This window comes from Sminthopsis crassicaudata, chromosome 1, assembly GCF_048593235.1.
Source record: "Sminthopsis crassicaudata isolate SCR6 chromosome 1, ASM4859323v1, whole genome shotgun sequence".
NCBI lineage: Eukaryota > Metazoa > Chordata > Mammalia > Dasyuromorphia > Dasyuridae > Sminthopsis > Sminthopsis crassicaudata.
Genome location: NC_133617.1, coordinates 468,447,828 through 468,475,364, shown reverse-complemented (window position 1 = coordinate 468,475,364; position 27,537 = coordinate 468,447,828). Strand labels below are relative to the sequence as shown.

Genomic DNA, 27,537 nt, shown 5'->3' with positions numbered 1-27,537 from the left:
CCTTGAAAGCAAGGATACATGTATCCCTGGGGGGGTGGGGCATGGGGAGGGAATTAGAGGCAATGGGGCTGAAACTTGATGTATATGTTTGTGGCTAGATAAAGAATCAAACAGTGTAGTATACCAATGGTGGTGAAGCACAAGAGCAACAGTGAGATAAGGTTTTCTAGTGACAAAAAGTCTATTGATGCCAGAACTTCATGTCTGGGCCTTTTGGTGTTTGCCCAAGTTTGGGAATCATCAGTTCCAGAAGATGAATGCAAAGGATTGTTGTTATGTCAAGCTCAGGGCACAGCTTGCTTACTGGGTCTTAGCCCTGGAAAATAGGATACTTCTTAATAGTATTTTGGCACTTCTTCCTTTTGCCTAAAGGAGGAAAGAACCTCTACCCTTCTGGGCTATTAAAGGAGAGGCAGATATAAGCAAAGTTGACACAAGTTGGGCCAGGTAAAATGCCGAATGGAATAATTGTTTGCCTGCAAGAAGAAAAGATATGGGAGCCCAAGAATGTAGAAGAAAGAGGAAAACCTAGGGCAGCATATTCGGCCCTTGTCCAGAATTTTGGGACATCTGTCTCCTCTGGATGTTGCCTGCTTCTGAGTTTGTGCTAGCCGAAGCTTGGGGTCCCTAGAGGGTTCTATGGTTCACTTAGGAACAGGGACTTTCTCCAGTAGGAGTAGTCTGAAGGACCCAGTAAGGGTGCTTAGATGACACATGGCTTGACAATTGTAAGCCAAAAAAAAAAAAAAAAAAAAAAAAGACAATTGTAAGCAAACTTTTATCAATCTTTGGGTCTGAGAAAATGGTCAAGTTTCCTAGCCGTAGAGGGCTAAATTCAAACAGTGTACTAAAGTTTCCTCACAATTTCCATAATTGCATAATTACATGAAGTCAGGTATAGTTCAAATGTTTTGAGGATTCACAATGAACTAGTTTTGAGAACGGAGATTTACATGTCACTTAGGTGACCAAGAAAACTTAAACAAAAACCAGGCAGAACAATATAATAGTTATCACTAATTAATTTACAGCAAGTCTCCTTGTATCCTAGTAACCCATTCTCAATGTCCATTTAACCAGCATATTTGAGTCTCAGATGTCTCTTATGATTTTCTGGTCTTTAGACAATATGTTTTATTCTCAGTACAGTTCTAAAGGGATTTCTGCTTCTTTGGTTCAAAATCTAGAGGTTCCAGGACACTTCTGACTTAGTATAATTTAGTACAATCACTTAAATTTGGTTGTCCAATCTTGAAGTTTCAGAGAATTCGAGTTTATATACCATTTGCTATTTCTATCCTTATCTAAATTCAATTATATAAAATATAATATTGTAAAATAAATTCTGCTTTTTTAAATAATCAGACACTTTAAAAATGAGAAAATAATTTAACTTTCTTTGCCATTAGTAACACCACTTATGTGTAAAATCCTTAATCCAATTTTGAGAACTCATTACTTTATTATGTTTTAAAACTCATTATGTTTTAGACATATGAAAATCACATAATCCTGTTGCTTACTCCAATTTTAATCTATTTATTTAAAAAAACCCTTTTACATTACATATTTATCTTATTGCTTTGTCGAATCATTTTCCATCTTAGAGGAAATTCCTATATTGTAATTTGACCACAAATATAGGTTAAAATTGTAAGATTGCAGAATATGCCATTTTTTACTATTGGTTTCATGACAATTCAATTATCCCTGTAATCAAAGCTTAAAAATAATGGTAAATTACAATCCCAAGAATTTATACTTTAAGTAGAAAATTTTCAGCACATGCGTGATTGCTAACTCATTAATATGTTGAAGACATATTATTATGTCTTCATATTATTCATTATTCATTCATATTATTATTATATGGTGGCATTAATATGTTTATGACACCATATACACTTTCACAATAGTCAAGATTTTTGAATAGAAATTTGCTATTATAGTAAACATTATTATTATCATCTTGTTTTATAACAAAATTTACCTTATTAAATATTTAAATTTCCAATTATCTATTTTATTACATCCTTTTAAACGTCAAATTCATGTATAACAATATCCAGATAAAAAGTTGTTTGGCTAGCAGCATTTGTTACAATGCTCTCTCAAATTTCATAACACAAGAAAATTTAAAAATACCATAATAACTTAAACAATATGTACTTAAAACATGAAAAAAAACTTCAGAAGACATCAATTGCATTTCCAAATTATTCCATATAAAAATTATTAATCTTATTATTTTGACATTTTAAAACCTCTTTAGACTTATCAGGTATGGAACAATTGCATTCAATTATAGAAATAATATATTGCTTAGCATATGCCAGTCACTGTGTTAAACACTTTCTAATCATTATATCACTTTGATCTCATAACAACCCTGGGATGTTGATGCCATTTTATTTTTCTCTTTACAGATCAAATAACTGGGGCAGAGATAAGATAACTTGCCTAAGATTATATAGCTAATGAATTACTGCAACTAGAATGTGATTCAAGTTTCCCTACATTTCCAGCATTTTTTCAACTTTTATTTGGGAATTTTATGAGAGATGAGAGGAGTTAACAGAATAAGAAGAGGGTCTCTGATCTGGGAGAGTTACAAGCATGGTCAAGGAAGGGTTAACAAGAGGTTGCTATAAAGTAAAAACATCTTTTTTTTTCTTTCTTCACTCTGTGATTACTTTTAAAGTAGCAGTGTTTCTTCATTGCCCTAGAATAATGAAGTTATTAATCTTGCAATTTACTTTTAGAACTTTTATGAAATTAAATCCTAATTTTTCCTTAAAACAAATAGCTCAAAACTTATTAAGATATTTCAGAAGGTTGTGAGTTCCTGGAATTACCTTATACCCCAGAAGTTCTCCTTTGCAATCTTAAAATTGTTAATCTCTAAATTTCTTAATTTTTTGGTTAATTTTACAAACTTTGATTATGTGGCTTTATTTCTGTAATTCTAGCATAACCAAAGCTGAAATGACAGTGGAAAAAGTGTCCTGCGGATTTTTTTTCTTATAACCTAATCTCTCGTGGATAACCTAAAGTGAGAGTTAGTCCTGCTTTAAGTATTAAAGTTTGTTCATCTTACCCACTGTTCTAAAACTTTTTGACTACAGCCCTTAGAAGTTTTTCTGGCTGGCTACATTTTAAATCTTTCAAGGTAAGAGAATCTAGCTCAGAAAATATAACATGGACATTTTACATTTTATAAAGACACAAACACAGACAAAACAAGACTGTACAAACAGACACAAACAGTTTTAACAAAGCATGCAATTACAATTCTAATTTTAACCAGGTTGGCAGAGACACACAAAGGCATGAAGTTTCAAAACAGCAGAGGTATACAGAGGCCACTTAACAGAGGTATAGAATTAAAGAAAGGATATTCTTACTAGAGTGATCCAAGATGGATCAGGTCACTGGCAGGTCTTGGGAGTTTTCCTCATAAAGAAAGATGAGCTGACTAGGGCAGAAGCTTGGGCCACTGAAGCAGAGAGAAGGACATAGGATTCACCAGATGAGGAGGGTCAGATTCAGAAAAAAATAAATTTCCAGTGGTACTAGTCTGTTCCTGCCAATGGCCCAGTTCCATATCCATTTGATACCAACTAATATTATCTAGACCAAACTGACCTCTAACCTGTGGATGGCTGGACAGGAGAGTCAGCAATCAAACAGAAATTTAATTTCGAAGTGAGGGAAATGGTTTGCAAGCAAAGACGTGTGCTTGGGCCCTGCTCATGGTGGGGAGGCCTGAGGAACCTTGATTTATATATTTGTGGCTAGATAAAAAATCAGTGTAGTATAGCAATAGTGGTAAGGCGCTTCAGTGAGGCACAGTAGAAACACTTAGGCAAGATTATCTAGTGACCAAAAAATCTGTTCATGATAGGACTTTATTGGACCTATTGGTGTTTTCCTGCCCTCAAGAATCATCAGTTCCAGAAAGTGAGTGCAAACAATTACTGTTATATAAAGGTCAGAACTCAGCTTGCTTGCTGCACCTTAAGTCTAGAATCTCCTGGGATCTCCTAATAGTATGAACTCTTACATGCATATGCCACAGTTTGTGAGCCATTCTCCAATGGATGGGTGTCCCCTCAATTTCCAATTCTTTGTCACCACAAAAAAAGTTGAAGAGGGGGGAAAAGTTATCCAAATGGAGGGGGATGGGGAAGAGTCAGGCAGCTGTGGAGGTGGAACAGGACAGAGAGCTAATTAGAAGTGAAGAGTAAGCATAATGGCTGGATTTTGTGAAGATCTATTGGGTTCAGACAGGGACACAACAATCATTGGGTGGACTTGAGAGTTGAGTCATCCCAAAGGAGCCATACAACCACTAGAGAGGTGGAGCAGACTGCAGTGAAGAAAGGTTTCTTACAGAGATACTCTCATACAGGAGCAAAAGAAGAGTGATGAAGACTCGGGGCAGACAGGAGCCTGGGTAATCCCAAAGAAAAACCATTGATTTTACAATTCTGTTTAGGTTTAGTCTCACTCCTACCCACTATCAAGAACTCCAGGCTACTTAACTTCTACCCCAAATATGTAGAGAATAAACCCTGGGCAAAACTGTGAATTAGGCATGTGTTTCCCCTTCCTCTTCCCTTTCTAAGTGCCGGGATTCTTAGATTTTCCCTCCCTTGGCCCCTCAGGCTCCTCCAGTGTCTGAGATGCTAAACTAATTTTCTTAATGAGGGCAGCATTTTCCAAACTGTCTTTCACAGAATCCTGGTTGTTGCACAGGACACTAATAAGGTTTCTGTGAGAAAACTTCAATACTAATGAAATTTCCCCTCTAAAATGTGAAATAATGTATATGTGCATTATCTGCAAGTTTGGGAAAATAAAAACAGACCCAATTTTCTCTATTCTAAACTTAGGCCCTTCCACTTTATAGGAACAGGAGGGGATTTCAGGCCTATGGCACCTTTGGAACAGTATTTATGGGTTTCATCAAAGTATTTCGAGCACCAAAATGTTTGGGAAAGCAAATTTAAAATGTTAGTGAGTTTGCAGCAGGTGTTAAAAGAACTATTGAGTGAGACCAATCTTAAATCCAAAATAAGCCAGCAGACTGAACCACTAATGGTGGGATTCAGACGTTTGGCTGGTGCGTACACACCCATACACACTTAGTGGGAGGAGGGTGTGGGGGGAAGGTACGGTGGAAGGTAGCCCCGGGGCGCCCCCGAACTTTTGCCACAATTTTTGCTGTGGTCAGCCTCCCCTTGACCCGTCTTTCAAATGTCTACTTTCCCCCGTGGCTCCTCTGAGGCACCCCCGGCCCAGGCTACTTTGTATTTTCATTTCACTCACGCTACCGCGGCTCAGGCGGAAGGGAGGATGGCTGCTTTCTGAAGCAGTGTAGCATTGGGCCCGCTGGGTGGCGCTGTTGGACCTCTTTGCGCCCAACCTGTTGCGCCCGGGGCACACCAAGTCCTTGGGACTTGGGGAGCGCCAGTCACTTTGGGGCCCTCGCGAGGTCCACGCCCTTTCCTATTCTCTGCCGACATTTGGTTCCTCCATTCAGTACTGCGCTGAGACTCCTCTCGGTGCCTTCTCCACACTACCCGCCCGTTAGCGCCTAACAGTCTCTGTCAGCTGTTGGGTCCCCCAGACTCTAAAGGGGTTACAGAGGAGACGAAACTTTTTATTCCCTAGGTCAAGGACAGGAGCACCAATCGAATCCATCCCCCTGGGCCACCTTTAAACGTAACAGAGATTCCCGGGCAGTAACTTCAGGCCGGGTTTCTGCTCCGCTGCGCGACAGGTGCAGGCTCCTAGGACACCCCGACGCTGCCCTGTGCATCACCACCCCTCCTCCCCACCCTCCTCCCCCGCCTCGGCTATCCCCGCTCCGACCCTTTTCCTTATCCCCACCCCGAGCTCCGCTCCTGTCTTCAGATGAGACCGGCCGTAGACCCTGGAGACCAGGTCCCTGTTGATGCCAGAGCTGCCCAGGACTCGGTCCCCAGGTGCGGGCAGTGGGACCCAAGCTCCGGGGCCTCTGCTCTGCTGACGGGGAGCTTCGCCGAGCGGGCGTGAGGCGGGAGCCAGAGGCGAGAAAGCGCCTGCTGCTCCTGGCGCCACTGGCGGCCGAGACCAGAGCGCAGGGAAAGGAGGCTGAAGCGCCTGGGGGGCGGGGGAAAGAGGAGGGAGCAGGGCGCTGCTGGGGCGCAGGTCAGGCGGGCCCCCTCCTCTGGCTCTCTCTCCGCCTATAAGGCGCCCCCCAGGTCCGTGAGCCCGGGGGCAGGACCATGAAGAGGAAGAGACGGGGCGGCCAGCTGAGTGGAGGACATGGGCGCCACTGATCAGCCAAGCAAGTCACGTCTGGGGCGATTGGGTTGGTTTTTTTCCTCCCCCTTTTTCCTTTCTTCACCTCCCTTGTTGTCGAGGGCAAAGTGGATGTAGCAGCGCCATGCCCGGGCTGAAGTGAGAGCGAGTGAAAATGGCGTATATACAGGTAGGGCTGGGGCAGGAGGGACGCGTCCGGGCCGGGGCCAGGGCCGGGGTGGGGATGGCGTTGCCAGGCGCGGAGGAGGCACGGGGACTATTCGGCGAGGACCTGGACTCCCGGCCCGGAGCTGGCCAGCTGCGCCCTGCTGGGCTCCTCCATCTGCCGGGGGGCTGGCAGGCAGCCCCACGCGCAAAAAAACTTGCCAAAAGAACGGGGGGAAGAGGAAGAGAGGGAGAGACAGTGCGGACGGGGATAAAAGGTTTCTGAGGCAACCTGTTTGCGCGGGCTCTGGAGCTGCCCGGGAGCGCTTTGGTTGAGACCGACAGCGGCTATTGAGACTTGGGCAAAGCAGACGTGGAGGGCAGCGGGAGCGCCGGGACTGGATGGAGGGGGGATGCGGAATAGCGTAAGGGTGAGTAGGAGAGTTCTGGGCGAGAGGCCCTGGGTAATGCATGGAGACTGGGTTTGTCCAGCCTGCAGGAGACTGGCCTGAGGTGGGGCGTGGTGCGATATGGGCGGGGTAGGGAAGCTCCTGGCACCCACGGGAGTGCTCTGTCGTGCCGTGTCTTTCGCCTCCAGCAGTGGCAGCAGCTGCGAGTTCTGGGCGCCAGCTGTGGAGCTGCTGGGAAGGGGCACCCTTTCCCCGAGGCCGCAATTGGCGCCTGGTGGGGGGGGGAGGGAGGGGGAGAGATGGAGGAAGGGGTGAGGCCCCAAGGAGAGTGGCCCGGGGCGGGCCGGCGGGTCCGCCAGCTGCGGTTTCCGTGGTTACGGCTCTGGCTAATTGGGAGCGGAGACTGTTGCAGCTGTTGGGCGAGAGGGACAAGGACGTCTCCTTTCCCCTAGGCTTGACTGCTAAAGGAGGAGGGCCGGAGGGACGAAATTGATTTGATGGTTGGGTATGAAATGTAGGATGGTGAGGAAGGACGTGCACTGAGAGTCAGTAACAAGGGAAGAACTACTCGAGAAGTCTTAGGAAAGGCGGATGGGTGAGGTGAGAAGGTTAGGACAGCTGACACAGCCTTTGAAATAATTTCAAATTAGGCCTTTCGGAGGACAAATGCTTAGTTCAAAGGCTCCCGAGACCGATGAATTAGGGCTTCTAATAAACTCCAAGGTTGTAAGGGTCCCCAAGGCTTTCTGGCATTCTGACAAATGCAGAGAACTCTAGAACATCACTGGGGAGAACTACAATAGAGAGGGAGCGGCTCTTCCAAGGTCACAGAGTCAGCTATTTGGAGCTGAAACTCTAACAATTTTCTCGATTCCTAATCTAGTTCTCTTTTTCTATATCGTCTCTAAATCTGGCACTTCAAGGTTCAGATAAAATCTCCCAGTCCATTGGTAGCTCTGTGCCCATTCTTCTCTCCTTAGCCATAAACCACTGGGTTCAACCTTTGATTTTTCTTCCCAAGTACTATCTTAGACATTTGACCTTATTTCGCAAATTTCATATCTATGGTCACCCTTTTTTCCTTTCCAAAAGTCTAGGCTTCTTCACATTTACGTCTCAAATCCCCTTTTCAGTTCAGTCTCATCTCCATTATCATTATTAATTACAAACGTTTATTAAGCACTTAGTTTTTGGAGAATCCCAGGCTGCAGCTTTTTCTTTAAAGTGTCCAGTTTCCCTTCCCTATCTTTATCCCCTTCCTTTTCCATAGGTTCCAGTCCATCCCTCAGGCAGCATTTTCTGGCTTTGAATGAATCTTTTGATCACACAGAGATATGAACTGTAGGTTCTTCTTAGAGAAATCCATGGCAAATATATTTGAAGTCTGGTTGGAACCTCTCCTCATAACATTTCATTCATCATCTTTGCCTTCCCTGATATTTTGTATCTAGGATATATGGCTGGGGGAAGTTGTTTCATTGTGAGAAAATTTAGGAAACCAAACTTCTGTCTACAGATGTGTATTTCACATAGTTTTATATATGTGTTTCTGACTTATTATTTCTCTATAGATTATAGCACCAATAGGGAAATTTCAAAAAAGGATAGGACATAATGCCTTATGCTTTTCAAAGTATTTTCACATTATATTATTTCATCTGATACCCATCAATTAGAAATTATACCCATCCAAATATTCCCCAGGCTCACTCCTATTTCCTAGGTAAAGGCAGAGAGCCTCCCCTCCTTCAACTTTTTTTTTTTTTTTTCTCTGAGGCTGGGGTTAAGTGACTTGCCCAGGGTCACACAGCTAGGAAGTGTTAAGTGTCTGAAGCTGGATTTGAACTCAGGGTCCTCCTGACTTCAGGGCAGGGGCATTGTGCCATCTAGCTGCCCCTCCTTCAACTAAATTTACCACCAATTGTTGATGTCAATCATTCATGAGAAATAATAACATTCAAGGAGTCTATCCCTGTTGCCCATCTTCCTCGGAGTCCTATTTCTGTTTCTGATAATAAATCTAAATTTGGAAGGTATTTTTAGATCATTTTATGGATGAAAAAACTATGACCTGACCAAGGTCAAACAGATAGTAAGTTGCAGAGATAATACATATCTTGATGATGAGATCCCTTTCTATGCTGCCATCCAACTTCAGATTTGGTTTGGTCTTTTCCTAAAGAATTCTGATGACTCAGTTTCCAACTTAGGAGCCAGGCTGGACTGGCTCTGGGAAACCAGTTCTTATTCATTCTTCCCCATCCTCTTAAACTTGGCCCCATTAAACATTTTCATTCTGCTGCTTATTTCTTTCCCTGTCTAATAGGCGTAGAGAATCAACAGAGTAGGGGAGGAAGAAGAGACTAAGGGATATTGCTTTGGACACCTCTAAGGCAGAGGATGGTGGAAAGGAGGGAAAATATAGCATGAACTTGAGCTCCAAAGAAGCTCCTTTTAGGCTATTTATTTTACAAAAGTATCAGAGAGATTAATCTTCCTACCATCTCCACCTTAGAAGCTAAAGTTGGAAGAATGGGCCTCTGGGAGGATGGGGGGACCAAATGGCCTCCAGGATGTGTTTGCCTGCTACGTGAGCTAATGATACATTTTGGTTGGCTTCTTGGATATTTCTGTATAAGAAGGTTTGCTATTTTTCCCAAAGTGTGGCTGCATTGGATAGCTCAACTATCTATCCACCCGCTCTGATTCATACACCATACGGTGCAAATCCAATTGAAAGGCTAAAGTTTCCCTTTTATTTATTAGATGTGGTTTGTCATGAGGGGAGCAGCAGCCCTGGATATAGCAATTCTTTTTTTAGGAAGTTCCATTTTGTCCCCCGAGATGGTAAGTAGAAAGGTATGAGGATTTTTGACTTGTGTGAGCATTGCTAAACTGGTCTTGTCTCTTTCCTTTTCTTCCCTCACCCTACTCTCATCCTTTGCTTCATAATGGATACCTAAAAGGACAGTTGGAGCCATTAAATGAGGTGAGTTAATTGGATGATTCATTCTGTCTGGTTTCTAATCAAGAAGGGGTTGTCTTTCATTTGGGAGTCTTATCTAGGGTACTAGGTAGAGAGAGAGAGCATTAAACAGTCAGACATCGATAACTACGCAATTAAAGATGTTCTTGGAAAAGGCAGTTTGGGGGAGAGGACCCCATCCACAGTAAATACTTTATGTAAAGGGGTTTTTCCCCCATCCTTGCTAATTAATATCCTTTTTCTTATTCACTGTCATACCACTGGAATATTTTTTGCTTTTTTTTTTTTTTTTTTTTTTTTTTAGAGAAGATGAAATAATATGTATTTAGCTTCAGGTTCAAACATATTGTCTATTTCTCACAATGTTGTGTAAACCACCCACACATCAAAGAAGGCAATTAAATAAACTACAAAACAAAATACCTGCTAATGCTTTCTCTCTCTCTCTCTCTCTCTCTCTCTCTCTCTCTCTCTCTCTCTCTCTCTCTCTCCCCCTCTTTCTCCCCTACCATCCCTCCCTCTCTGTCTCTCTCTCTCTGTCTCTGTCTCTGTCTCTCTCTGTCTCTCTGTCTCTCTCTGTCTCTCTCTTTCTCTCTCTCTCTCTCTCTCTGTCTCTCTCTGTGTCTCTCTGTCTCTCTGTCTCTCTGTCTCTCTGTCTCTCTCTCTCTCTCTCTCTGTCTCTCTCTCTCTCTCTGTCTCTCTCTGTCTCTCTCTCTCTCTCTCTCTCTTTCTCTCCAGTAAAATTCTGTTTGCTGTCATGCTGCCTGCAGTTGGTAAATAGAAATGGGAAAACATTTTGTTCTAAGTATTCGGCAGCAGGGACAGACCTCCTGAATGTCATTATTTCTCATCAGTGATCAACATCAGTGATTGACTGGTGTTAATATTAGTGGGATTTTTTTCTTATCTCCCTTCCCCTTCCCCATGTCCTCAGGGCTTTCTTTCTAGAATCTCTGATCTGCTGCTGTGTAGATGGACCTGCCGCCACTGCTGTCAAAAGTGTTATGAGTGTAGCTGCTGCCAGTCAAGTGAAGATGAAGTTGAAATCTTGGGACCTTTCCCTGCTCAGACTCCACCCTGGTTGTAAGTGCTCTGGCTTCCAATTTCTGGTTCACATGGTATGGTACTTGGTGTGTGTGTGTGAATGTGTGTGTGTATGTGTAATTTTAAAGTATTATTGGAAATAGCCTCAGAGAGATAGGTTCCCCTTGCAGGAAAGGGTCAGGCGCTCTCAAAGGAGATATAATTAGAGTTCAAGAGACTAATGAAAATCTTAGTCTTGGTGCTCATGTTAGCTTGTATTTTACCTTTCTTGTTGCTCAACATATCGCTGAGACTAAGTCTACATGTCAATACAAGCATAAACAGCATTGGTTTAGGATCTGAGTTTAGGTAGATCTGACTTTAGGCACTTAAACTTTATGGGTCTCAGTTTCCTCAACTGTAGAACCTAGATGGCTTCTAAGTTTCCTTCTAGTTCTAGACTTGTGATTCTTAGTTCATTTTAGGTTCTTAGGATGCTTTAATTTTCAAAGTATAGTAATTTTTGGTCAAGTGAATTCCTAGACTATAAACAATAACATTCTATAATGAGTTTACAATCCTAATTCTGCTTACACAGGTCAGCACTATAGGTAGTCCCTGGGATGCTCTTATTTTATTTCAGCTCAAGCTCTAACTGCATCAGAAATAGGGTGATAGAGACATGCACCTCCAGCCTGAAACCTACCCTCCAACGTTGTTTATGGTCTCTTCAGCGTCTTTCATTTTATTTCCAATTCGTTCTCCTCCTGCGCCTGCATACAACATATCTCCATCTGTCAGCCACTCAGATATTTTTGGAAAGCGGTTTTGAATTTTCTATCCACGTGTCTATCCACCTCCCCATGGCTAGACGAGGAATATGGTCAGAGGGCTAGGGTGGGCAGGTAGCTAAGCTGCAGGATTCATAGAGACTCTCATTGACTTTACCAACCTTCAGATTAGGGAGGAGGTGTGGGAAGAGGGGGGGGTAGGAGTGCCTTAATCATGCAATTGAAAGTCTTCATACTATAGGACAGATTGCCAATCTTGACATCAGGAAGAATTGGGTTTAAATTTCACATTAGATGCTTGTCTCTAGCTATGTGACTCCAGGCACATCACTCAACCACTCTTAAGTTTTAATTTTCTCATTTGTAAGTTATTAACAATAATAACAACACTTCCTTCATTGGGTCATTTTGAGGATCCAAAAAATAATGTATTTAAAATGGTTTGTAAACAATGAAAAAAATTCTTTGTAAATGTCAGCTGTTGTTATTGTTATTCTTTCTTTAAAAAGCAAAATGATGTAAAACTCACATTTGCATACTGTTTTTTGGTTTCCAATGATGCTGAGTGCAATTATTACGTCCATTAATTATAGTTTGCTTTTTGGAGGTTTCTGACCCAGTATAGGGATAAAAACTGGAAAAGTGATTCGAATAGCCTTTGGGAACTATGGTGAAAAAATTCCTTTACCAATTCCTTTACTAAATGCCATTTTCTCTGTAACCTAAAATCTTAAAGATCTTCTTATAGTGATAAGAGTTTAAATAATTTGTCCAGGGCAGTCTGTGCTAAAATAAGACTTGAATCCTGGTTCTGAGGCTGGCTTTCTGTCTTCCAGAATGTCCTGTCTTTAGTTAGCCCACTTTGGATTCTTTAAACAGCTATCCATATCAAGGGCAGAGTTAAAAGTATTGCTTCTGTGGGTAGTTGAGACAAGAATTTTATATCCCCAGAGCTAGAATTTCCCAAATTTTTACATTTTGGGAATCCCTTACCCTATACAGAGGCCTTTCTTTCTTTTCTATCTCTGTTGTGGACAGGCAACTTGAATCTTTGATTTTGAATCTGGCCCACATATAGAGACTGAGTGTGGGTGTGCATAGCAAGTTTCACTGTTGAAAAAAAGGAAAAATCTGACAAAAACTCTTATGTTAAATATTTCAAAGACCTAGTCCCGGAGACTCTGGTGGAGTTGAGCAGAGGTCAGAGCAAGCTACATACAGGATGGAGAAGTATCTGTCTTGTGAGCTTTTTTATGCTAATAGGACTCTCTGTGCTCTCCCTGCTCCCCTACCTCCTGGCTGCTCCTCAAAAAGCATTTATTAAGCATTTACTATGTGCCAGATATAATACTAAACCCTTTATAAATGTTGTCTTCAAGACAGCTCAAATTCAGCCTTTTATGGGAGGCCTTTTCCAGTTCCCCTTAGCTCCAATGCCTTCCCCTTTGAGATGACTTTTCATCTACTTTATATGTATCCTGTATGTTCTGAGTTATTGATATATTGTCCCCTCCTCCAATACCCATTAGAATATACGATCTTTGAAGGCAGGAACTGTTTTTTCCTTTCATTGTACCCCCAGAGCTTGATAAATGCTTGTTGAATTTAATCTAGACCTTTCCTGGCCAGGGAAGTTCTATAGTTTTCTCCTTAACAAAGAGAATTGGTGAATAACCTGTATTTTAACCACAGTAAGACATGAGAAAGCACCAGGGCAGGAAAGGATAATACTTCATCTTATTCTTAATAATGGTTAGCATTTCACATATTTTGGGGACCCATGTAATTAAGTGATTTTAAAAAATGCTCCTGGAAAGGTATGAGTTGTTTTAAAAATGATGTTATATTTTGTGCATCCCCAGATTTATTTACTGAGTAGGCAGTTGTATGTATTTAAACAAGCAGGGAGTGGAAATGTCAAGTGTGCAGACCAGGCTATGATTTCCCATGCAGTGCATGTGCTCAGCTCCAGGAAGCCTGCCTTCCAGCACCGCATGGGGGATTGGGATGACACAGGGGGCACAAGCTACCTACTTGTCTGTGCAAGGCAGGGCATGTGAGGAAGTGACACATGCATGTGAACTTGACATACAGCTTGTGACACATGCTCAAGACATATGGTGAAACCTCTCCCATCTCAGAAAAGACTGCTGCTTCATTTATTTATGTTTCATATTCAACAAATGGCATCTAATTGGCAAGGCCTATGTTGGGCCCTCTGGGGAAATAGATGAATGAATAAGGCCCTATTCCATGGTGGATAAAGAGCTCAACTTAAAATGAGAAAGACAAGGGTTGTGGTCTTTACAGTATGACTATGAGCAAACTGCTTAGTCTCTCTAACCTCAATTTCCTCATCTGTAAAATACAGGAGTTGGACTTGATGACTTTTAAGGTCCTCTCTAACTTTATGGTTTGTAAGCAGATATGGACCCTGCCTTTAAGGTGACCATAGTTCAGTAGAAGGAATGGGATAAGTACCCAGAAAATTATAATCTAAATATAATTATATAGATAATTTGTGATAAGAGCTGGTGTAGCTCAGAGGATTACATGAGATTACATTTTGGGGGATTAATTGGAGGAATTAGTGAAGGTTTCATGAAATTCAGTTAGTAATTCAACAAACATTTATTAAGTACTTATGTAGTTCAGCAAGCATTTATTAAGCATCTACTCTTAGAAACTATGCTAGACATTGGGAAAAAGCTAAGCCAAACCAAACCAATTTCTATCCTCAAAGAACTTGCATTCTTCTGGGGAGAACCCATATCTCTGGATTATAAATTCTTTAGCATTCTCAGTGTAGAGGTAAGGTAGTATCTGCAGGTAATATCCATACCGTGTTTACTTCTATGCAAGCCTCCCAAGAAAAACTAAAGATGGGTGAGTGGGAGGGAAGAATATCTGCAGGTGTGCCATATGGCAGATAAAACCTCCTCTGGTTTTCCTAGGTCTTCCCTTGTGGGATTTTAGGAGAAGTAAACACAGTATGTGTCCCTCTTCTAAGCTTAGAATTCTAATTCTAAAGAGAAGGAAGCAATTCATATTTTTTCTCTTCACAGCAAAGCACACCTCCGTGTTGTCATTTCTCAAGTCACTAATTAAGGTAGTAGTTCCTGGAGGACCCGATCAGTTTCTCCTGGGCTACTCCTGAAGTCTCTTCCCCTTCACTAGGATGAGCAACCGGAATGAAGATAAGAATGGGGACTCAGATCACACTGCCAGCGAGGCTCCTCCAACTCCACAGGACGATTCCCCAGATCAGAGACGGTCATCTTCAGACACATCTAAGTCTGCATACAGCCTTACCCGGAGGATTTCAAGTAAGCTTCTAAACAATCCCCTTCAGTGCATATAGCTCCAGAAACTCTTGTCTTTGGAGCTGATAGATAAATGCAAAGTAAATCAATTTAAAGTCCCACCAAATGCATTGACAAGAGAATAGACAGAGCAGGTTCTCTTAGGAATGTCACCCTTCCCAAAGAAAGGAAAAAAAAAAAAAAAAAAAAAAAGGCAGAGTTGCTGGAGGAGGAAAATCTGGGGAGAGAAAGACAGAAAGAACATTTATAGCTCACTCAGGGTAGCCTTGATTATGGGAAAACAGCTGTTGGAACTGAGAGGACTATGTCTAGTGAGTTGATTGGCTGGACCACCTTTTAGGCAAGTCACTTTGCCTGAGGTAAGAAAAGGAGTCAGAAAGATCTGAGTTCAAATTTGTCCATAGGTGCTTTTTTAGCTATATGATCCAGGGCAAGTCACTTAACCTCTGTGTCTGTAAAATGAGGATAAAAACAACATCTATCTTATATGGTTTTTGTGAAGATCAAATAAGAGAATATTTGTAAAGCTCTTAACATTGTGCCTGGCACATAATAGGTGCTTAATAAATAGGTATACAGTAAGTGCTTTTTTTCCTTCCTTCTTTTTTTCTTTCCTTCCCTGCTTTCCTCTGTTCTTTCCTCCCTCCTTTCTTCTTTCCTTTCTTTCTGTTCCCCTCTCCCTTCTTTTTCCTTCTTCCCTCCATTCCTCCCTCCTTCTTTCCTCTTAGTTCCTTTCTTTTTCTTCTCTCTTCCTTTTCTACTTCCTTCCTTTCTTTTTTCTGCCTCATTCCCTCTCTGCCTTCTTTCTCCCTTTCCTTCCTTCCTTCCTCCTTTCTTATCTAAACTGTTTTTATATGAAATAAAAGTGTTAATGCAAAACACCCTCTGTAACTCTAAATCTAATGAATTTGCTTGACTTTTTCCTCTGCCTCATCTAACTGATCAATTGTTTAATTAGATTGATCAAATTGATTTATTACTATTATTATCAGTAGTAATAATGACTACTTTTATTTATTATATAGCACTTTTCAGTTTACCAAATTATAAACCTGGTAATTTTTTTCCCTCAAATACCTCATGAGGCACTTGACTATAATAATTGTTAATCCCTTTTTCAGATGAGGAAACTGAGACTCACAAAAATTGTCTGACTTTTGGTCATATTATTGATGTCTATTGAAGTTGGGAATCAGATTTTGAACACATGTTCTGTGATCCTTTCACTATATCTAGCTCTTTTTCTGATTTTCTCATTTCATAAATACCTAGGTGTATAGAATGGGAGGCAGTGTACTGTGATCTGATGTCAGGAAGTAGGTGGTAGGCACCAGATACTCTCCACCCCTCTTCTGTGTAACCAGAGATTTCAGGTCTTTTAACATGTAGATAGATTCAGAGGCCTAGAGTCAGGAAGTCTCATCTTTCTGAATACAAATACATCCTCAAACACTTACAGGCTGCCAAGAAAACCCCAAATGAGGTCATAAAGAATCAAACATGACTAAAAAATACTTTTATTCCACTGGGGATAAGATATAAAAATCACATATTGGGAGAGGTGGCATGCTGACTTAATAATTATTTATACTTTGATATGAAAAAAAGATACTTTCTTGACCATAAATTTTATTGGAGAAAAAAAAAAGAAGAAAGTCAAAAGGAACGTAATTTTTTTAAAGAATGTATTTCCTTTAACTGTAAAAGCAGTGATTATGACTAAATGATCTCTAAGATTAAGCCAAAAAGTATTATTGAATACCTAATATGATTGGCCAAACACTGAGTTAAATTATGGGGATACAAAGAAAGTCCCTGTTCTCAAGGAATACATAGTCTAATGTGTGTGTGTGTGTGTGTGTGTGTGTAATTACATACAAACAACTATGTACAGATAAGATATATGCAAGCTAAATGGAAGATAATCATAGAAGGAAGATCTGGGAATTAAAGGAAATCCCTTAGAAGTCTCTTAGAGTTCCAACATTCAGTATTATATGAAACTTTGCTTACTGAGTTATTTGATCTAAGGCTGGTTTTGAACACTTTCATTCAGAGAGCTTAAAAAGAGACTTTTTTTGTACTTGTTCAATCATCCTCAGTCATCTTTATGAACCTGTTTGAGATTTACTTGGCAGAGATACTGAAATGGTTTGCCATTTCCTTCTCTAGTTAATTTTCAGTTGAGGAAATTGAAGCAAACAGGGCTAAGTGACTTTCCCAGGGTCACACACTAGTAAGCATATAAGAAACAGTGTTCTATCTGCTGAGCCACCTAATTGCCATTAAAGGAGACTTTAGAGATCATCTTATCAAGCAGTGTCAAGCTCAAATGGAAACAGATCCTTGCTGGCTGCATAGTGACTTAGAAAATCATAAATTAACATTATCTGTGTTTTATTGGTCCACATTCAGTTCCCATTGCCCTCTCTCTGGGTGCAGATGGCTTTCTTCATCACAAGTCAGTCTAGTATTCTTATTACTAAATGCACTATGCAGTGTCTACTACATAGTAGGCACTTGATGGAACTCGTAAAATAAAATAGATATAAAAGAATCCTGTGTGATTTACTATATGATACCATTCCATGTTTTGTGTGCTTACTGTTTAGGTCTTGAGTCCAGACGACCCAGTTCACCACTAATTGATATTAAGCCCATTGAGTTTGGGATTATCGGATCCAAGAAAGAAATTATCCAACCATCAGTGCTGAGGAAGACCTACACTCCAGATGACTATTTTAGAAAGTTTGAACCTAGACTATACTCTCTTGATTCTAACAGCGATGACATGGACTCACTGACCGATGAGGAGATCTTATCCAAGTACCAGCTGGGTATGCTGCATTTCAGCACTCAATATGATCTGCTGCACAACTACCTAACAGTGAGGGTGATTGAGGCCAGGGACCTCCCACCTCCCATCTCCTATGATGGCTCTCGACAAGATATGGCTCATTCCAACCCCTATGTGAAGATCTGCCTCTTGCCAGACCAGAAGAATTCCAAGCAGACAGGTGTGAAACGCAAGACCCAGAACCCAGTATTTGAGGAGCGCTACACCTTTGAGATTCCATTTCTAGAAGCCCAAAGAAGAACTTTGCTTTTAACTATAGTGGATTTTGATAAATTCTCACGTCACTGTGTCATTGGGAAAGTTTCCGTGCCTTTAAGTGAAGTAGACCTGGTGAAGGGGGGGCACTGGTGGAAAGCTCTGATTCCTAGTTCTCAGGTAAGGAAGCATGTCTGTGACTTCTGCTAGCTTGGTGACAAATTCTTGACTTGTAAGGAAAGTCTATCTGGTGACTTATAAGGAAGAATAGAGATAATACTGAGGTTTTGTTTGTTTGTTTGCTTTTAAGGCATTTACTTATATCTTTAAAAAATAGTTTTGGAGAATGTGGAAAGAAAATAATGGATGATCTAGTCTTTGTTGCCTGGGGAATTGATATCTTGACTCAGATGTCTGGCTACTTAAGAAGCACCCAAACTGACAGAAATCTTTCCTGGGTAATTATTGTTAGGGTTATTAAGGCAAACTGACTGTAGATTCTTGCTTTGGGAATATAGGTAGCTATGGCATAATTATCTAACAGTGAGGGCGAATGAAGCCAGAGATCTGCTACCTCCCGTCTTTTATGGGCTCACGGCTATTCACACTCCTACGTGAAGATCTGTCAAATTTACTGATTCTATAAACAGTGTGTGGAAATGCTTCTCAGTGCTATGCTAGTCACAGGCAGAGATTTGATGGTGGGTGCTTCTCAGAGGGAGATTAATGATAATAGCTAGTATTTATAGAGCACTTTAAGGTTTGCAAAGTGCTTCACATGGCATCTCATTTGATTTTCCTGGGGACCCTGGGTGGTAAGTGCTATTATTATTTCCATTTTGTGGATGAGGAAACAGGCTGAGAAAGCAAGTTAAGTGACTTGTCCAGTGTCACACAGCTAGGAAGTGACTGAGGCAAGGTTGAAGTCTTCTGATTCCATATCTAGTCCCTATATCTACTGTGTCATTTACTTGCTTGGATTAAAGTTCTGGAATTTCCTTCCATACATAAATTTGTATCTACTGTAATTCAGTGTGGGATTGGGTAGGTGATACATAGAGGAGCATTCAAATCTAGCTTCAGATACTTACTAACTGTGTGATCTTGGCCAAGTCACTCAACCCTGTTTATCTCAGTTTCCTTATCTGTAAAATAAACTAGAGAAAGAAATGGCAAACGGCTCCAGTAATTTTGCCAACCCCAAAGTCATAAAGTATCAGATATGACTGAATAACAGCAATGTTGGATTGGATCTCTCTCTCTATCTCTGTCTCTGTCTCTGTCTCTCTGTCTCTCTCTCTCTCTCTCTCTCTCTCTCTCTCTCTCTCTCTCTCTCTCTCTTACACACACACACACACACACACACACACACACACAAGCACTCTCACAAATGGTTGCTGTACACCAAGTAACCCTTATTGACTACTTCAGTTACTCCTAGGAATTATTTATTGGTTGAATGCTCCCTATTAGATTCTACAGGATTGCCAGAGTAGGGGAAAAAGCTGATCTTTGCCAATAAGCAGTTTATAGATCTAAAAGGAGAAAACAGAGACAGAGTTTACTTTCTTATTTGCATTGTAAAAGGGACTAATCAATTGACCTGTAAGCATTTAATAAGAACTTATTTTGTACCTGACACTGTGCTAAGGGATGGGAATATAAAGAAAGGTAGGAAACCAATCCCTGCCCTCAAGGAGCTTAAATTCTAAAGGGTAAGCTATAGATATAAATAATTAGGTCAGTCAGTGTGTGCCAAGTGCTGAGTTAAGCCTGAGAATACAAATATAAGTGAAAAGACATCCTACCTTTAGGAAGCTTATAATCTATTAGAATAGATGAAGACTGTTTTAGGAGGGATGAATAACATGAATAATCTGTATCATTGCTTATAATTAACTTTTTTTTTCCCTTTCTATTTATCCTGTTTTTACCTTGTTGGTACATTGTTTGTGATAAGTCTTCCCCTTAGACTGTAAACTCCTTGAGTGCAGGCTCTGTACTTTTGTATTCTCAACACTTAGGACAGTGCTTGGTTAGAGACAAGAAGGTGCTTATTTAATGCTATGGACTGACCCACTAATGACATGTTTTATTTTATGCATTTAAAATACTTTTTCTAAGAATTTTCTGGGAATTCACAGATGTTATCAGATTGCCCAAGAGGTTCATGATCGAAAAAAGATTGAAGAACCTCTGGAATAGCAAGTCTTTTCTCAACGTCTTGTAACATTATGTTTCATTGAGGGTTTTATAGAGGAAATTAGCAGCTCCTTGAAGCATGAGGGGTTTTTAGCAGATACTAAGAAGTGAGAGAGAAAAACAACAAGTAGAGAAATTTGACTAGTTACAATTTTGATAATCATTTCTTTGCTATAATTTTTTTATTTGGAGCTGAGTTAAAACTTCTTTTTCACTATTTGTAAGCTGATCAGGCAGTAGTAGTTCCACTTAAGTAAAATAACAAGTGTTTATTATTCCAAAGGCAAAAGGTGGAGTGCATCTCTTATAATTCCAGACTTCATGTCTTCTGAAATGGAAGAAATCTGAGCAATAAACTGAATGTGATGTTTTATTAGCTGAATTTAAGTACTAGAATTGATTTGTTTTCTCTTAAAATTCTTGATATTGATGTTATGGATTACATTTTTATGATTGCATTAGCCAGAAGGTTGGATTGCCATAGGTTGAGTTTGAGACTGTTAGTTTTATGGAAATTCTGGAATTTTTTTGTAATAAAAACAAATCTCCATAGTAATAAATTCCAACAGATCATGTATCATGAAGACCTTATCCAGTTTTGCCTTTCTTTTTTTTCCTCAATAGTATTTTTAAAAAAATGTATATAAAGACGTTTTTCAACATTCACTTTTATAAGATTTTGAGTTCTAAATTTTTTCTTTGTTTTTCTCTTACCAACTTCCTCCCCAAGACAAGAAGCAATATGATATGTTATACATGTAAAATCCTTTAAAACATATTTCCATACTTGTCATGTTGCATCTTTGGGTGGAGCTATTTAGAAGTTTAAACTGAGCGTTCATTGCCAATGATCTTATTATATTTTATAGATGACACAGAGCACCAGCCCTGGCGTCAGAAGGACCTGAGTTCAAATGTGGTCTCAGACACTTACTAGCTATATGACCCTGGACAAATCATTTAATCCTGTTTGCCTCAGTTTCCTTTTCTGTAAAATGAGATGAAGGAAGAAATGACAAACCTCTTCATTACTGCTTCCAAGAAAACCCCAAATGAGGTTATGATGAATTGGATACTACTGAAATGACTCAATAATAAATCATATTATATGATCTCCTGAATTATTAGGATGAATTTCAGACCTGGTTTAAAATATTTTTTAAAACATCATGCAAGTACAATATTAAGTAAATATATAACATCTGAGGATTGGCATTTGCATTTAGGTTTGGTCCTCAAACATAAAACCCTTTCCTGAGGAAACAGAATTTTGTATCAAGGAACCCCTTTGGAAGTCTGGGGAAGACTTTTTCCTATTTTTCATAATAATGTTTTTAAATGATCAAATGAGATAATAATGATAAAGGAATTAGTCAAGTGTCTGGCAAATAGTAAACTCTATATAAATGTTAGCTAAATACATAAGATTACAAAGGAAACCAATTATATTGAAATCCATTTATCAAAATGTTAAAAACAACAAGATGTTCATAGACAGGATTAAGAATCTTTGCTAGGAAAACTGTGATATTTATAAAGCTTCGATACAACTTGTATGACCAGCATGGAAACCAGGCTTCTTTGTCTCTGGGAGAAGCCAAAGAAACCAGCAGTATTGTATTACACAGCCAAATTATTCTTGGTATACTTGATTTTAGAAGATTATTGGGAGAAGTGTTGGATTTTGTACAAACAGAAGGAAATGTGTTTTGTTAAAAAGTGATATTTGCACATGGGTCTGGAAGATATTTATGTTTCATAAGATGGCGTTAGGCTGAGATTTACTCTATATAAAGTGAAACCTTTTTATTGTCTATAGAGTTGAATACTGAATAACATTGAACAGGTTGACAAAGAGTTCAGGGTGATATCCATAGCTATATATGTTTAGGAAATAGCCAAACTAATGATAGCATCATTACAAAATAATGGGGGTTAAAAAAACAAATCAAACACAATAGAATTTATATATCCAAAGAAGGGTTGCCTCCTTCTAAGTTGCCCCCTTGAGAACTGCCCAATTTGCATATATATAATACATGCTTAGTTTGGGCAACTAAGGCTATGCATTGTGGAAAAGTCATTGATCTGCATTGCTTATGGATAGAGCACCAAGTTTGGACGTTAGAAAGACCAGTTTTCCAGAGTTCAAAATCCAGCCACAGACACTTAGTAGATATGTGACTCTGGGCAAGTCATTTAATTATTTTTGCTTCCATTTCCTCATCTGTAAAATGAGCTAGAGAAGAAAATGGCAGACCACCCCAATATCTTTGCCAAGAAAACTCCAAATGAGGTCACAAAAAGGCATAAATGACTGAATCCAGTGAACAATAACAAAAAGAGTGCCAAATATTATGCAAAGTACTAGGGATGCAAATATAGAAGCAGTCTTTGATGCTTACAATGCTGGATATTTCTCTTCCTGGTTATTACTTTCTGAATACAGAATAACAGATTAGTAGGATGTTTAAATCTGAACCTTGGAGTCCAAGTTGGACCTTTTCATTTTGCAGATGAGAAAGCAATCATAAAGAAGTGAAATGATTTCCCTATTTGGGAAACGGGCCTCAAGGGATGGCAAACCTTTGTCTTCTGAGGATGGATGTGATTTTTAGGAATAGTCAAATACTCTAAATCCCCATCAGAAATAAAGGCCTTTCCTTCTTTCCTGAGAGCTGGATTTTGTTTCATGCCCCTGGAATTGCCAAACCCAGTGAGTTTTAATTTTGATTATATGTGAGCTGAGTCGGTTGGATTCAAGACCGAAGATCATTGGGCAATAGTACTATACATTGACATAGGCCTTTTCATATTTGTTTCATTTTTTTTTTCATATTTGTTTAATTTTAGTTGAAGGTCACCTTCCAGCTTTCTCTTATTTCAGTTACTTTTTGCATTAAAACCTTTCTTATTCAATGTTGGGTAATTCTTGGTGATACAAACTACTTCTATGACGTTGGCCAAGTTACTTAAATTACCTAGGACTCAATTTCCTTTTCTGTAAAACTAGACAAGGAACAAAGTCCCTTCCATCTCTAAATCTATGAATCTATGAAATTTCCACAAACAATTCAGATCAATGACTTTTCCACAATGCATAGCCTTAGAGAGTTGGCTGAGGCATAGAAAGAGTAGGTGACTCACTCCCCACAGGCATTGATAATACGTGTCAGAAGATTGACTGGAACACAGGCCATCCTCACTCCATGCCAGCCAACCATGCATCTGCTAAATCACAATTTTCAATTTTTCTGTATTTCTGAATTGAGAAATAAATATTGATAAGCTAATATAGATTCAGTAACACTTTTAAATGAATTTGTATTTTATTAATCATAGTTGTGGCTGCTTAGAATTGAAAAATATGTATATGTGAGATATGATTCAGCCTGAAGAAGGTACGAGAAGCAGTGTAGCATGAGTGTTAATGCTGGCTTTGAAATCAAAAAGGCCCAGATTCAAGTCTTGACTAACTTTTTAACTCTGGATAAGCCCAGGAAATCCTCCAACATGAAGTATCAAACTCAAGGCCTGCAAAAACTCCTCAGTGAGACCTGAATCAGATTAAAATGTAATTGGGAAATGTTTAACAAAATACATAAAAAATACATTATGTTTTACTGTTATTCAGTCATGTCTGACTCTTCATGGCCCTATTTGGGGTTTTCTTGGCAAAAATACTGGAGTGGTTTGTCATTTCTTTCTCCAGCTCATTTTACAGATGAGGAAACTGGGACAAATAGGGTGAAGTGACTTACCCAGGGTCACACAACTAGGAAGTGTCTGAAGCTATTGAACTCAGGTTTTCCTAACTCCAAGCCTGGCATTCTATTCTCAGTGCCACCTACCTGACCCACAAAACAATATGGATAATATTAATTTGTTATTTTCTAAGTCAATATGCACCTGAGGGGATCCATTTCTATTTGAATTTGACATCACCACTCTGAGGTATAGATGATTTACCATTCTGCATGGTAGTTAGAGTCTTCATACTTAGTGTTTTATGCAAAAATAAATTAAAGGTCTGAACCAACTATAACAATAAATAGTAACTATATATATATATGCATATATATAAAATAAGTTTATTTCTAGAATTATTTAATTAAATAATTTTTATATAGTACATAAAAATCAATAAGACCCAGACTGCATATTTACTAATTTGTTATTCTGAGTCATGTTTCTAAAGAAAGATAAAAAATAACTATGTTTAGGGGCAACTACATGGTAGAAGAAATGGAGCACCAGCCCTGGAGTCAGCAGGATCTGAATTTAAATCTCACCTCAGACACTCAATATTAACTAGCTGTATGTCACAATTCCAAATGCCTGGCCAAAAAACCCCAACAAAATATTTAGTTCGCATGAGAAATTGTGGACCCTTTGTAATAACTGAGACACACAGCTCATTTGTTGAGATTCTCTGTTGTAGCTATAAAAATACTACTAGATTGTGAATCTGAAAACCTGATATTAAGTATACAGTATCTTCCTCGAGCTAGGAAAACCTAATTAAGAATCCTACCTTCAATACCTACGTGACACAGGTATATTACTTATCTGAATCTTTGTTTCTTCATCTGGAAAATAAGGGAAGGTAGGATTCAGTGAACTCTAAAGTCCTTTTCAGTTCTTAATCTATGAAGCTGGCTCCTTTGGTAAAATGAGGGTATTGGAATCAATGATCTCTTGTCCCTTCCAGTTTTTCAGTTCTTCCTCCCTCCCTCTCTTCCTCCCTCTCTTCCTCCCTCTCTTCCTCCCTTCCTTCCTTCCAGATTTAGTAACGAGACATATAACTAGTAAGTGTCTGAGGTTATATTTGAACTCAGGTTTTTGTGACTTCAGAGCTGGTGCTCTGTAACATGTAGCTGCTCCCCTTCCAGTTCTTTTAAATCCCACCATTGCCACTGCTACTGCCACCATTTCTATGACCATGACTGTAAAGAACTTTATTCAGACTCTAGGTTTCCCTGACAGAACAAAAGGGCCCTCAAGTAATTGCTTTCAGTATTCAGTTAGAATCCCAGAGTTCTTTCTTTGAGGATTTTTCATAAAAATATTTTGGTGAAGTTTATGAGATTATGGGCAAACCTTTGTTACTCAGCATGGGAATTTTGATCTTAAAACTGCTATTATTTTGGAGTTAGTGGATAGGATGTAGTTTGGGACATGGTTAATTAATTTAAAATAAAGCTGACTGGCTACCTCTCTCCTCTCCCTCAAGTGAATCTTTAAAAAGATTAAATAAGAAAATGCTGGTGTCATAGAATTTAGAGCTGAAAGGAATCATCAAGTCCAGAGATGTTTAATTTCATTTTATGAATTTAGAAACATCCTTTTGAGAAAAGGACTTCACTAGACCCTAGACACTAGATCCTAGACAAAAGATTAAGAATCTCTGCTTTTCAGGTAGCTAGGTGGTGTGGTGAATAGAGTCTGCAGGCTTGAGTTCAAATTTGGCTTCAGATGCTCACTAGTTGAATAACCTTAGGCAAAGTCATTTAACCCTAATTACTTCCACAACAACAAAATCTCTGGTACTAATTTAATCCCTTCATTTTACTCATGAAGAAACTTGGACCCAGAACAAAAGGGGCGACTTGATCAAAGTCAACAGACATTAGTAGCAAAGCTAAGATTTAAATTCAGATCTTGTAACTTTAAATACAGAACTCTTTCCATCACAACCATAGTGTCCTATCACTTCATTTCAGAGGTCCATTTTTATTTGAAGCTATTTAGAGTAACTATATTTAAGAACAGCGAGGTAGTGCAGTAGATAGAACCATGGGTCTGGAGTCAGGAAGCCCTGGCAGATTTCAAATGTGGCCTCAGACACTCATTAGCTGTTTAATCCTCAGAAAATGGTGTAACTGTTTGCCTCAGTTTCTCATCTGTAAAATGAACTAGAGAAGGGAATAGTGAACAGTTCTTGTATATTTGTCAAGAAAACTCCAAATGGGATCAAGAAGAGTCAGACACAATTGATAATTGAATCATGATAACAATTGAATTTAAATTTAAACAGTGATGCAGGAAAACATGTACCATCACAAACTCAGGGATGGACGTTGGAGTGTCAAGTCACTATATGGCAAACTTATTTAAATATTTGGCTACAGGAGCTCAAACACAGACAGAGCTGGTGCAATGGGAAGGAGGGAAGCATGGAAGGAAAACCAGGAGCCAGTGGCCCAGTGGGGCCCACAAGACATTGTTCTCAGGATTCTACTAGGTCTTAACACTATCAGGACGTTTAAGGCAGAAGAGATTTTCTTGTCTCTCCCCCCCTCCCCCCCAGGTAGCTATGGATTAAAGTTGTCCACAGCTACTTGCTGAGCAAAGGTGTGATTGGCTCCCAGAGTCTATCTGGAGCTCATAGTCACCAGACAATATTCTCCTCCAAGCAAGGCCTAAATACCATGGCCTGCTAAATAAAAACGAATAACTGTATTTGGTATTCTGATATTGCCTCCAACTTGTGAAGGGCTCAACAGTCAAAGCTCTTGACAAGGTGAATGTCATTCTTTTAATGAAAACCTTTCTTTCACTTGGCCTGGAGCTGCCTTCCAGCAAAGGCTTTTTTTTCCCCTTTCTTTCTTTCTTTTTTTTTTTTTTTTTGCATTCACTTGAACAGCTTCTATGCCTTGACTTTTTCAGAATCACCTCATGCTCAGGAGGAGGTTATCTTGCCCTTGCTTTTGGTGGTTAATCATATCAGTAACTGGATGCAAATGTATCTCAGTTACAGCACCACACCAGGAGATTGGATGCAAAGAAAAAAGGCTTTGGAAAGGAGCCCTCTGTGGGAAATGTTGTTTTTTTTTTTTTTTTTGGTTTTGTTTTTTTGGCTTGTGATTTCTTAGTCTCCAAGCAAATGCAGGCCCTTGGCTCCTTAGTGGCTCTGGTGCCAATAGACTATCTTACTATCCTGAACAAACAATTTGGGAAATTCAAAGAATATTATGGCTTTCAGCTTTTGGAGGGCTCTCAGCTCAGGACTCACATCCAAGAAAAAGCCAGGTGCCTAAATTTTAATTAGCAGCAAGCCAAGCCATGGAAGTTAGGGAAGTGTGAGTCAAAGGATTGTTGAATCTCTTCCCAGTTATTCTCCTTACCTCAAATGTCTCCTCACTTAACTTCATCCTGCAGGTGGCTGCTGGAATGCAGCACTATTCCCTTACTCCGTAAACTCCAGTGGCTCCCTTCTACCTCTAGCATCAAATAGAAATGTCTTTGGTATTTAAAACTCTTCACATCCTGGCTACATCTTATCTTTCCAGCCTTA

General features: G+C 39.6%; 1 protein-coding gene across 3 annotated transcripts in view; it reads left to right on the top strand.

Moving 5' to 3' along the window:
• Positions 1 to 27,537, top strand: part of SYT17 (synaptotagmin 17) — a 91,874-nt gene that overhangs the window by 7,062 nt on the left and 57,275 nt on the right. Inside the window, exons 1-5 of one of the 3 annotated variants that reach the window (XM_074280899.1) lie at positions 6,342 to 6,478; positions 9,835 to 9,852; positions 10,784 to 10,932; positions 14,841 to 14,989; positions 17,599 to 18,218. In XM_074280899.1, the coding sequence (XP_074137000.1) occupies positions 6,464 to 6,478; positions 9,835 to 9,852; positions 10,784 to 10,932; positions 14,841 to 14,989; positions 17,599 to 18,218 (951 nt within the window). In that variant the 5' untranslated portion in view covers positions 6,342 to 6,463. Of the gene's footprint in view, positions 1 to 6,341; positions 6,479 to 9,565; positions 9,723 to 9,829; positions 9,853 to 10,783; positions 10,933 to 14,840; positions 14,990 to 17,598; positions 18,219 to 27,537 lie in introns of those variants that run through there. The other 2 variants (XM_074280900.1, XM_074280898.1) reach the window with 2 other exon arrangements.